General features: G+C 40.0%; 3 protein-coding genes across 5 annotated transcripts in view; 1 reads left to right on the top strand and 2 right to left on the bottom strand.

Moving 5' to 3' along the window:
* The window catches only part of LOC126562266 (uncharacterized), a 472,552-nt gene that overhangs the window by 5,029 nt on the left and 454,939 nt on the right, over positions 1–12,584 (bottom strand). The window lies entirely within an intron of this gene.
* On the top strand, positions 2,038–2,679 carry LOC126560829 (arylalkylamine N-acetyltransferase 1-like). Its single transcript, XM_050216778.1, has one exon. It carries the CDS (start codon positions 2,038–2,040, stop codon positions 2,677–2,679), a length of 642 nt encoding a protein of 213 aa, XP_050072735.1.
* The window catches only part of LOC126562481 (cAMP-dependent protein kinase type I regulatory subunit), a 55,640-nt gene continuing 50,211 nt past the window's right edge, over positions 7,156–12,584 (bottom strand). For all 3 annotated transcript variants that reach the window (XM_050218998.1, XM_050218999.1, XM_050219000.1), the window contains exons 3-5: positions 7,693–7,912; positions 7,463–7,617; positions 7,156–7,385 (exon numbers count right to left, since the gene is read on the bottom strand). In XM_050218998.1, coding sequence (XP_050074955.1) covers positions 7,164–7,385; positions 7,463–7,617; positions 7,693–7,912 — 597 coding nt within the window. In that variant the 3' untranslated portion in view covers positions 7,156–7,163. The remainder of the gene's footprint in view (positions 7,386–7,462; positions 7,618–7,692; positions 7,913–12,584) is intronic.

Genomic DNA, 12,584 nt, shown 5'->3' with positions numbered 1-12,584 from the left:
CTTTTCAAAAGAGATACCGCTCATACGAGATACCAAATCAATGTTAAAATAGACTAACAAGATTAAAATTTAAATAACACAGACACACACACAAGCCTATTACTGATTGTATACCAAGACGACCAAGCCAACATTGACAGAAAGAAGTTAATAAAAAATAATTGTCCAAATATCCATTTTACAGTGTGAATTCGCTAACACTAAATTAAATTGATTTGTTAGTATTTGGCTATCGTTTCTAATTAACTACAGTAATCCCTCTTCTGTGTTTGATATTCACATAGCATTGATATGAATATTGTTGGAAGCATAAAAAGCGGGTCAGCTGGGAATAGGCTTAATAACCATTGCACTTAATAGTCTTTATTCAACGATAAACATTGTATTATTGTATTTACCTACCTCATCGTATTTAAAACCTTTTTGTTTCGTTGAATGTTAATCATCCACATATCCATCATGTTTGCAACAGACCTATTCAAGTTGAATACGCCATTGCTGCTATAATAACCTTCCGGAGATTTTTACCGAGGTAGAACCGACTGAGAATGCCAATGGAAGACATCAATCTTGAGGAGAGGAGTTTTGCTACCACGATGTGATCTTAACTTTGGATTGTAACTTGCAAAAAGATGGGAGGGTTCCAAAATCTTACATTGGCTCTCAAAACCTGATCCATAAAACTTCAGCAACCCACGAAATACGAACATTTATCCAATGTTTTTGAAAAGAATAGAATTCTAAAATGAGATAATGTACCACGAGCTAGCTGTTTGCCCCAATTGATGGGGAAGTTCTTTACGCAAAACAAAACACTAGATCCAGAATTATACGCCCGGAGGAGGGTCAGGTTTCATTTCTCTTTACAAAAAAAAAAAAAACTACACTAAATCGCTTCAAACTTGCTTAGCTCATAAGCTGAGCCTCAAAGGGGCAAAATCCGCCACTGCATGTAAAGCAACTTATGCTGTTACTTACTTAAACATGTTTTTTAAATAGCTGAATAAGCTTTCATTGCCACTTCACACTTATTTTTAATCTCAGTTCTAGTACCTCAATCAGAACCAGTTTGAAAATAGTTAAAAATTTGGTGATTTTATGTGTATTGGGACAAGAGTACCTTCCATACGGGGAAAGACATCTAGATAATTTTTTTTCGTTTATTTATAGAGGAATCTATGAGACTATGTTCGCCTCTAATAACATCTTGATATGTAAACGATGAACGAACATTATGAAAATAGTTTCATAACGACCAGAACATTGCTCCTCACCGGCCTTATGATTTTTCTTCTTGGACTTCTAATTTTTTGAGTGGGTTATCGGCGATTCTTCGTGATCTTAAGCGGTTCGTATCACCGAACTGCTCCTTTCGGTCAAGAATCTCACTACCGGTACTGGCCACGTTTTTTGCGACCTAACCCGCTTATAAATACACACCATCCTGCTTCTCAATGAACTTAAAATGGAATGGATGCTGGGATTCAAACCCTAGTCTGATCCATCGGGATGCGAATTCTAAACCAGAATCAAGATCAAGAAATCAGAGGGGCTACCCCCTTTGCTCCAATTTTTTTAAAAAATTTTTTCAGTTATTTTTAAGGTAGGATTGGTTGGTTTTCCGTGGTGTTTAAATTTTGTTCATCAGCATAAAATGGATGATAAAAATGAGAAAAATTGACTAATATTCACGTAAGGCAGTATATTATGTCTAGTCACTTGAACAATTCCGCATACTCACTTGGTCGTCTAATTGATTTTTTACTGAACAAATGCTAGGTGGCACACTTGCTCCAACTTCCGCTACAAGCGATCATATATTGCATTTAATCTATTAACCAAGGTTGTCTGTAACACAGTTTCATCTTTGAATCATCTCTCGCGATGCTAATTTGCTCTCAAGTTATGCTAATCGAGCAAAGTATATCTTTCTCACGCAAAAACTTCCATTCCCATTATGTAGCTAGCGAAGTGACCGCGCAAATCCATTCACAACATTTACCTCATTAGTGTGGTGTAAACAGTATCGGAGTTGAGATGAGTTACGAGTACGTTGTAGCAACCGAAACCGACAGAGAAATGGTCCGTGAAGCTCTAGCCGAATATTTCTACCCTGAAGAACCACTTACCTTAGCCCATCGAGATGGGTCCGACGTTACGATGGATGACATGGAAACTGCCCTTTCTTTTCTTAAGAAGGGTACCACAATTCTGGCTCGTCTGGATGGAGAAATAGTTGGACTTGCAATCGGAGGGCTTTCGGAAGACGTCAGTAGCGTACCCATCATTACACGAAAGTATGCCGATATTGTCGCATTTCTCGAGTGTCTAAGTGCGCGTGCTTCTGATGCCGAATCCTTCACTTCTTCGTACCATGTTTATATACTAGCAGTACATCCTGCCCATCGAGGCCATTCGATTGGTCGTCGATTGATGGAGAAACAGATCGAACTGGTGCGTGCCCGTTGGCCAACGGTATTAACTGTCACGGTAGAAGCAACAAGTACCACATCCTTACGCCTTATGAAACGGATTGGAATGCATGAAACAGCACGGTTAAGCTTCGCAGAGTATAGAGATGATGCGGGTGAGCAAGTTTTCTTTGGCACGGGTGAAGCGACTCGCTTGAAACTGCAGATGTGTGAAGAAGCGATGAGTGTGAGCAGTGTTGTTGGGTGACGTAGTTAAGTTAATATAAGGAAGGAAAATAAAATAAAATCTAAAAAGAACTCACTAATAACGTGTCCTACGGTGCGTTCGGAAAAAGCACAATATTACGGGTATCTTCTTGTTGGTTTTGTTATTTTATTATTTCCACTTCCTTCACACTCACAGTTCTACCTTTCTTTTTATGCGCCTTGCTCCACTTGTCTACCGCCGGCGTTAACTTATCTCACGTCTTTGTATCACTCAACACATGTAGTATTCCCATGTAATCTAGCCATATGACAGAACCGAAGGAGAAAGACCACAAGAATTTACCAATTGTTGCGGACTTACAACAAGAAAAAAAGAGAACATCTTGTGTTAGTGTGTAGTAACACATTATAGCAGTTTAATGACACCGAGTGTGTGTGTGTTATTCAGAGGACAATTTTGTCTTCTGTCTGCTTCATTTAGAACTTTTCTAATCTTCCAACTATCCTCAACTTCCTGCGCACGAATCAATACCAGAATTGGAAATAATTTCTGGAAAGAGCTTAGAATTTTTTACCTAAAGATTTTTACACATCCATAACACATTATAAGCTCCCGCCTTTGCCAAGTGTACTCTTTTTGATTTTCGGCCATTTAATTTTCTGGTGGAATTAATTTCCAGAACTAAAGACAACTGGAACTACTTTGCACGAACCTGAAGAAAAATTTAACTACGACTACAATTACTAAAGCGTCGTGAGGAGTCTTAAAGGTATAAGTGTATTGCCAATGATGCAATCCGTCTCAGCTGTGTACTCAAGGCACCGACGATTTCCCAAAGAAAACGTTACACTTATACCATTAGACACTATTATTCTTCGTGGGTGTGAAAGAAGTCTAGTCTCAATCTTTCGAATTCGTCTAGTGCAAACTACGCGCGAAACATTTTGTAGTTGATCGTAGGTGGGAAGAGAGAAGGAGGAGAGAGAGAAAGAGAGATATATTTATAAGAGATTGATCTACAATAAATTTGGCTCAGTAAGGAGATTTTGAAGAAGAGGGTACATTCTCTTCCACATGGATCCCACGTTTTAATCAATCTGGCACTCTTCTTTCGCGCTCTCCTATTTCCTGAATCTAGGTGCAACCTGAACCAACAATTATATAATCCGTTCGTCAGCCGAAGCCGTAGTACCTCAATCCATTTTTTGATTCTACTGCTAGTGCTTTAGTCGGTTACTAGTTGTTTGCATTTCTATAATAAAACCTTACTATTTGTTTCACTAACTTGTCGTAAAATATGTTACCATATCTCTGTGTGTGTGTGTTTGGAACGTTGATAATCAAAATAAAGGACCAGCCTTGTGAAATTGTTAAACTATCCCTTCCCATACGCTCCGGACAAGCACTCTATCTCTACACGTGTAAAGCATTTGCTTGTTTACAGTACTTTACTTTAGAATATATAATAAATTGATGAAAAGCAGCATATTTAGAGGCAAGCTATTTGTGTGTGTATGTGTGTAGCAAAACATGACCGGAAAAGCGATAGGAAACGGTTAGTGCATAGTGTTGAAATGAAGCTTTTTAGCGTATCGTACCAAACAAATCTTCCGTAAATGTTGAGAATAGAGAAGAAACATACTAAAGTAAAAACATACTTCTCAACACTGCCGATTCCCTTTTCTTTTTTCATCCACTTCCTCGCCGAAACAGCACCAATCTGCACTATATTTCATGTTTATTATGTTTGTTTGTCATTATACTGTACATTAAAACATCTCGCAAGGCAACATCACATCGTGGGAGATATTGGGAAAGTACGTGTAATTTTCTGTTCGCTTTTTTTTTCCTGTGTATACACATGTGTCGTTAGAATGTTCCGGTGAAACAATTTGAAAATACAAGGTGTTTGCGTTAAATAAGACAGTTACGATTTTGCATATAACTAGTGATTGTATCGGCAACACCAGCGATACGCTAATCGAAGGCAAAAGTAGTATCCAAAGAGGTGATTATTTTCTATTGCGTGAAACATGTTCAACCCGCCCGAATAGTGGAAACGGAACAGGTGCATAATGATAATCCGAACCGAAAATTGTAACCGAGACATCAATGGATTCTTGACCGATATGCTGGCGCGAGAGCTGCAAGACCCGCGGATCGGAAAAGAAGGATCTTCTGTACTCTTTGTACAAATTTCAAAACAAATTTCCACATGCAGTGACGGTGTTCGGGTGCGAGTCATCCGAAGGGGACGTGATGCCACCGTTATTCTTAGAACAAAGTCTTCGGCTCAATACCGATGGCTACATCCAGAATGCTGGAAGCGATAGTAGAGCCTTGGATCACTGGAGTGGTCCATGGTAGGCCGAACGTGTTCCAGCAGCATTGTGTAATCCATCAAATGGTTTACTGTTGATTTTCACACTTTAAACGCTCCGAATCAGCGACATCTCAACTCGCCGGATCTTAATCTCCAGAATTATTACGTTTGGGTGCAGTTGAACGTGACTCTTCTAGAGCGTTCTACAACATCAAGACGGAACTAATGGTTAAAATAAAGTCTGTTGATGCGACCCTTCCCAGGGGTTAAGGTTTTCGAGGCTTGTTCCAAGTTATGGAACCGAATCAAGGGCGTAATAGACTCCCGACGTATGTTTAGAATTATTTCAATAACTGCTACTCTTTCTACAAAAAAAATCTCTTTTGATTTTTCCGAAAACACTTTTTTCTTTTTCCGTAGATAACTGTCAAATTGATTCCGAACACCCTGTAGTAGTACACGGTAAAATACATTTAGAGCAGCGAATGTGGGTCCTAATTAAGAACATATACAATGGAAAAAGGGACACGAGAAAGTGTTTTGCAAAAACGACACAAAAACACCAACACGATGTCAGCTCCGTACATCATTTTACTAAAGTTTGCAGAAGGGATCAAATTTTGATCTTAAAAGACACGATTTACACACGACCACCCTATATTGGTTTGTGTAATGTATTTGATTGTGTTTTTTTTAAATCGGTTATCAGCGTATTGCTGTGCTTTAGAGTACAGTTTTACATCAACATATACCGAAAAGACACCAAACAGCTAAAAACGTTGAGAAAATGTACGTGTACCTGTGTGTGTGTGGTTGGTTCCTGTAACGTTCCTGTAACGCACGCGAGTAACGCTTCTTCCTTTCGATAAAGTTATTCGTGTTCCATACTGTTTAAATTGTGCTTTCAACCATTCACACTGACCGTTTCCAACCTTATAACCATTACTGAGGGAGAAATTCATCTCTTTCATTAGTTTTGTTAAGAAAATCCATTTCAACTTTCGTCCAATCGTTATGGTGTAAAAATTGTTAAGAAGCTGTATGGCTACTTTTTCCCAACGGTTGCCTTAGCGCTTTTGAACGGTTTCATTTTCTATGCCCCGTTTTCTTTGACCTTGATCAATTTTTCCTTGCGGCATCTTTGCACCAGAGATTATCCAAATCGTTTGATTTTTGTTTTGTGTTTTTTTTATGCACGCTGAAGACTATCTTTCTATACATATGCTGGTTTTTGTCCGTTTTTACCATCTGAAATGTTTCTATATCTCTCGTCGCGCTGCGCTTTTTATCAACTGTTGTTGCTGCCTTTTTACATTGACAAATCTGGCTATCTTAACACAAATAGTCGGTTATAAATACTTAACTAATTCATTGCATTAATTTATAGAGACATTTGCGCGCGCGCGCGTGAAATTAAACGCACTGACACAATTTACCTCGATACTAGCGATTACAGCTCGTTCAATCTAATATTTCCTCAATTAAACACCACTTTCCGAATTTTTACCCTCTTTTTACTGCTTTTTATCCTCTTACTTTTACCGGTCCAACCGGTTCTAATACAACATAGGTTTCGCTGAAACGAAAAACCGTGGATACTCTTTGACCACAATTTCCGTTTTCCCAAACCATTCGTTTTAAGTAAATTATACGCACGTGCAAAATCACATCAATTCAAGCCCGCTTAGCTTAGCAAAATGTCTACACATCAAACTGTATGCGTCGGCATTACTAGTTACACCTTGCGTTTGATGGGACTGCCAACGCGCAATTTCACCAAGCAAAATGTTGGTGCTTGGTTAATGGTGAATTGAAAGATTGTGTGAGAATCGAGAACCGAATTTTCTACTTCTACGCCAAACAGAGCAACAAAACAAACTCACATCACTGAATCGATGACGAAGAAATAAAGTATTTGCCAACATTATGTTGCCTATTCCTTCTGCTTCCTCCACCCTTGTTCCGTATACACAGTGTCTCCGCCAGACGCAATGCTGTGCACCCCCACTCGAGCTACTAGCTCGGTCACACATCAAAAGAAATTATAGCCGGCAAGAGCCTGCGTACTTAAAAAAAGCACATCGCTGAATGGACTTCCCTGCATCGGCACCAACCCTCACTCAAGCAGTGCACCAGTGATGTGGCGATAACCCTCAGCATCGATTCTTTGTTTTTTTTTTTGTTGTGTGTTGTTTGCTTTTTAAACGGACAGTGAAACGAAACTGTTATACTGCGTAATGTTTCGCTTGAGAATGTCGGCACACAGACCGAGCACACGCTCGAACCGGGCCCGATCCAGCTTGACGCATTTCAACGGTCCACGGGCGATTACGGTGGCGGCACGGGGTCGATCGAGCAGCAGCGCAATCTCGCCAAAGTAATCCGACGGTCCAAGGCGGCCAACTTCTGCTGCTTCTTCGTTCTGGAAAGAATTTCCACAAAATAAGATAGATCGATTTTTTATTTCTGTAAACCAATTAAGGTTGGATTGAATTTTACCTCTCCACGTTTCTGCATAACGGTTGCACATCCTTCTACGATAATGTAGAAATCGTTACCCGGTTCGCCCTGCTTTACGATCGTTTCGCCATCCTCAAAACTAACCGGCTCGAGCGCATCGGCCACCGTAAGCCGCTCCCATTTATCGAGACTCTCTGTAACAGATAATAGCAAATCAATAATAATGTTGGAGTGATTATTTAAAATAGGTACAAAGCTTCCGCACTCACCTAGAATTGAAACGCGCGACAGGAACTCTTCGTACATCTTGCGCTTTCGAATGGTCGAGCCCATCAGAATACGGCGATACGAATCCCGATCGATGCCCCACAGCTTTACATCGGTTTTGGCACGGACGGTGGCCGCACGGGGCGTACCATATATCAAGGCCAGCTCGCCAAAGCTGCCACCTTCGCTGATCGTCGTTACCTGCTCATTATTTACAAAAACCTGCAACGGGAACGGGAATACGTGTGTCAACAAGTGCTCCTTGCAAGTTTTATAATTTTAACGCCGTTCATCTTTCGTGTCATTTGGAGTAGCTATGGCCAAAACAGTCGATTAATTATGTTTACAATGACAGATTTGTTTGCACTATGATTACTGTCCTTGAAAAAACTGATATGCGAGGTGGCAGGTTTGTGTCTTTCGAAAGTGTTATATCTAATCTGAGCATTGATGCTTAAGCGCATAGTACAATGTGATCGATAGTAGTAATTGGCACGTCAAATCGTGAATTTGACAGAAGTTACCGCAGTTCGGAAAAAATGAATTAGTCCAGCCCAAAGTAGTTTATGTCAAGAACGAGAGAACGAGAACGAGCTTTCAAAGTTTTAAAATGGAAGGTTAAAATAAAAAAGTGATTATTTTTACATGGTAACTTAGTTATTTCTTATTTATTCGTCTGAATGTCTGACCGTAAGTTTGGTTTAAAAAGCCTTTTAGATTTAACTAGTTCAGCCTTATATGGAAAACGGGAAGAAGCTAGGATGGCGTTTAGTGAGAGGGAGCGGAGAGAGTCCATGAAGAAATGGAAGTCGAAAAGTTGATACAAGCTGTAGAAAAGACGAAGACCAAAAATTGGGAGAAAAATGTTGTGTCATCGGCATCAGATGTCTGGAAGTGGAAGTTGTGCAAATTCAATAATGGATCAAGCTTTGTTGAGCGCTGTTCTTTAAAATATGAAGAGGTGTTTCGAATATTACACTTTCCAAGCAGAATTTTCTGTCAAATGAAAAAAATGACAGAAAAATTTGAGAATTATTCCTGTAATGTAATATGGCTTTATACTTCACACCTAAGTCAGACAAAGACATTCAACAATCACATGGAATAAGTGAACAACGACTGATAGAATTATAAAATCTATCAATATCGAGATCCTAAGGAAGGTTATCTGTTTCTGTTAATTTCATCAGGTATTCAGGTAAATCAGGTATTGTAATTCCATCGGAAAAGCTTAGAACTTGTCTACTTAGAGAAATTGATGTCTTTCGACCAAGCCTGTGCTTACTCTATATTGGGCCAAGAGATCATTGAGCGTTGGAACAAGTGAAGAGTTTAACTGAACTAAAATTGTAGATATTACGAAAAAAAAACTACCGTAGATTATATTCATCACCTTCATCCCTAGCTTCTATCAGCAGTAGTCACGCGATTTTTTATGATAAAACTTCTAAGTTCTCCTTTGGAAAGCAAAACAGCAATTAAAAATCAAAACCACGAAAGAGTTCCTGTCCAAAAATGAGTGACTCTGTTCTTGTAAAGTATTTCTTTAGCTTATGATTGAATTCAAATTAAATTCAATACAGCAGAGCTCCTAGTCCCCGGAAGTTTCATAGGTTCCCAATATCTGATACGACTAAAAAAGGGATCAACTCAGCAATAAAGTTCAACTGCAACTGGTAACATATGGAGGCTTTACGACTAGGCTCTTCAATTAACAACTTCCATCAAAAACCAGCTCCTGCCAGGAACAGAGATTCGTGCAAAGCATTCGACCAAATGAAATGAAAACTGCCACCATTTGATTAAATCGAAACAGTTGTCTTGGTCACTTCCATTTCCTGTCGAGGAATACCGGAATCAACAGGAAAATGAAGACCTTTCAGAACATCGCACCGAACCACTTTCATTTGCCCCGATTAGGAATTTAGCTTGGGATTTCGGTCTGTTCTCCGTCCAGATTGTTCCACCGTACCAGATAGGAAAAGGGAGAGTGAGATACGAAAATAAAGGAGTACTGTCTGTCTAGTGCCTGGCTTTCCTCATGTGTGAAAACACACATCCCTTTGTGGGATAACTTTTAATTAGGAAAAGTTTTTTTTCTGTGAGCTCTCATTTTATCATCATTGCACAGCTTGCCTGTTGGAGGCGAAGTGTAATAGGACGTTGCTCACCCGGATTGCCCTTTAAATGCATGTTACTGCAACGAAGGAGTATTCTACTTCCACCAATATCTCCGCACAGATTGCGGCTTCTACAAACTATGCAAGCACACCAACGATGATAGAAATGCTTGAGACGAATATTAACTACGGAAGCTACCATCCCGAAAGGTCAAGGATATGACAGGTCGGAAAGGTCAAACCGAACGGAAGCACAGGATTCGAAAATTAAAACTTCACCCACATGCTTCGGGCGTTCGACTCGCGTGGGACAAACCATTGATGTGACTTTCAATCGACGGTAATCAGCATACTGCAAAAAAAAACTATAACAACCAGCAGTAGAAAGCTGTGCCTTTTGTTTGGCACAAACAGTGACATTCCGACGGTTTGAAATTAAATTTAACGAAGTTTTACAAGTACAATTTGTGCCGCTGGAACTGAAACGCCCGTATGACGCGGTCGCCTAGCCAACCACTGAATGGAACCGGAAAATTCTAATTGAAACAACGCAACCATAAATGACCATCACCGTCATCATCATCATCATCATCAGTCTGTCCAGCACAACGTTTCCACTGATGAGGTGATGGGACGGTCTATTTATTTCCATCTTTGTCTAGTGGTCATCTACTTGAATCTTCAATTGAGTTCCTCCCACGAGAGAGCGCAAGTAGCCAGTCCACCCTGAGGATGCATCAAACGCTAAGACGTGGTGCGGCATACTGTGGTGATATTATGCGGAATCGATTACTGTCAGCATCATCCGATCCCGCTTGGTCACGTTTTGGAGTGTATACAAGATTGTGTTTGGCCACTAGGTGGCAAGTCCTGCTCCTGGCCGACCAGCACACTCACAACCACACAACAGACAAGCGTCAAGCGGTGAAGTGTGGCGTAGGACATGTTGGGTTGATTTTATGACCACGACCAGGACAGCCGACTATACGTATCCTAGCCCACACTTTAATAACCGTTGCGATGTAAGCCATGCTTGCCACAAAACCCCAAAACAATTTGTCGTAATCTGTCAGTTTACGGTCTGATGGTGGGTTAAGGGTTGCGTAAACCGTAAAGCCGAACCGAACCCACCACTCTTGGTCTGTGGGAGTTGTTTCGTCCTCCAATATCATATGTTCAATCATTCCTGGATTAGCTAGCAAAGCGGTTTATACTCGTACATTTCGAGAGGTGTTTTCAATTTGCACGTTTGCTCCCCTCCCTTAACTTTAACTTTATAGTAGAATTAGACGGTTTAATGTGATCCAATCTCGTATTGAATAATTTTACGTTTGATATACATTAGGTATTTTTGTAGGTATTTTAATCTGATAAACTGACCTTAAAGTACCACAGCATTCCGTAAATATTTTGAAAAAAAATTATATAACGATTCAAGTTGGATTTCAAAATGCAAAATTTTGAGAACGATGCAATTAGCTGCTATAACTCAACAAGGTACTATATTTTTCTGTTTGGGGCTTCTTGGCTCAACAACATGTTAGTTTATGTCGGTAATTTATTGACGTCTAGTTCTTTGTCTTTACCCCTTCAACTTCGAGAAGTATTGGTCTGCCATGTCTGGCTGCAATGGGTTGATTGTACGCGTAAGGATGGTCCAATGACAGGACCTTGGATGGAATCCCGGGATTGACTATCTAACTACGTGATATCAATATGACTGGCATGGCCTAGTAGATCGTCAAGCCAAATGGTGCCTAAATGAATGCAATTTGCAACGACTTTAGACAGGGCATTTATATTAGCGTAAACCAGACTATCGGGGAAATACAACGAAAAATTACAACGAGCAAGAAAGAAGATTAGCAGCAATCAAACAGTCGACTCGAGTGCAGTTTCGTCAAGTCATACACATATCACTGTTGTGAGCAATCGCTCAAACTAAGCTGGATAGATTAGCTGAACAGCCTTGCGAACGTCGGGTTCGTTCGATTTGAAGTTGATATCTAACCGTGCCGTGTATAAGATCGACGTCGACACTGCTTCGGCGATTTTACAGCATTTGAATTAGTCCTACTTAGTCCTACTGATGCCATTGGCACTATGCCATTGGGCCTACTCAAGAGTTATCATTAGTGATGGGAAAGTTCCATTTTTTCGAAATGGAACTAAACTAGTAAATTTTCAGAAAGAAACGGAACGAATCTGGTAGACTCTTTGAACCTACTTCAACAAAAAATTTAAAAGGTCAGTAGCAGATCTAACGGTGCGCGAACTATGCAGTCGTCTACTGCTACTGGCCCCGGCAACTGCTTGGTACAAGGGGAAATGTAAAAAATATTTTTTTCATATGATTTCCTATTTTTGCTTTAACGATCTACTAGATCACGCCAGCCATCGATTGGCTTACTAGACCTGGCGATACCACGAAGTTGGAAAGCCAGTTCTCACTACATTGGAGAGACCCGGATTAGAAAAAAAGGATTAGAATGCACAGGATTATATTCTAAAAGACAAAAAACATAGTAGCAAAAAAATTACTTTGTGATTTTATATGAACCTAGGATCGATCATAACATCATCACATCATAACATCGAGGACACACGAAAAGCTATCCATCGGTTAAATAACAATAAGGCACCCGGGACCGACAGAATCGTAGCCGAACTGGTCAAAAACGGGGGTGCCTTACTAGAAAAGGAGATTCATCAACTTGTTACTGCCTTGTGATTGGAATCTCGGCATCATCTATCCCATATACAAGAAGGGAGAT

Source organism: Anopheles maculipalpis, chromosome 3RL (genome assembly GCF_943734695.1).
Source record: "Anopheles maculipalpis chromosome 3RL, idAnoMacuDA_375_x, whole genome shotgun sequence".
Classification (NCBI taxonomy): domain Eukaryota; kingdom Metazoa; phylum Arthropoda; class Insecta; order Diptera; family Culicidae; genus Anopheles; species Anopheles maculipalpis.
The sequence above is the reverse complement of the archived record's forward strand: the minus strand, read 5'-3'. Positions and strand labels throughout refer to the sequence as shown.

Coding starts and splice junctions, on each gene's coding strand:
- LOC126560829 (XM_050216778.1), top strand. CDS start 2,038: ATGAGTTACGAGTACGTTGTAGCAACCGAAACCGACAGAGAAATGGTC.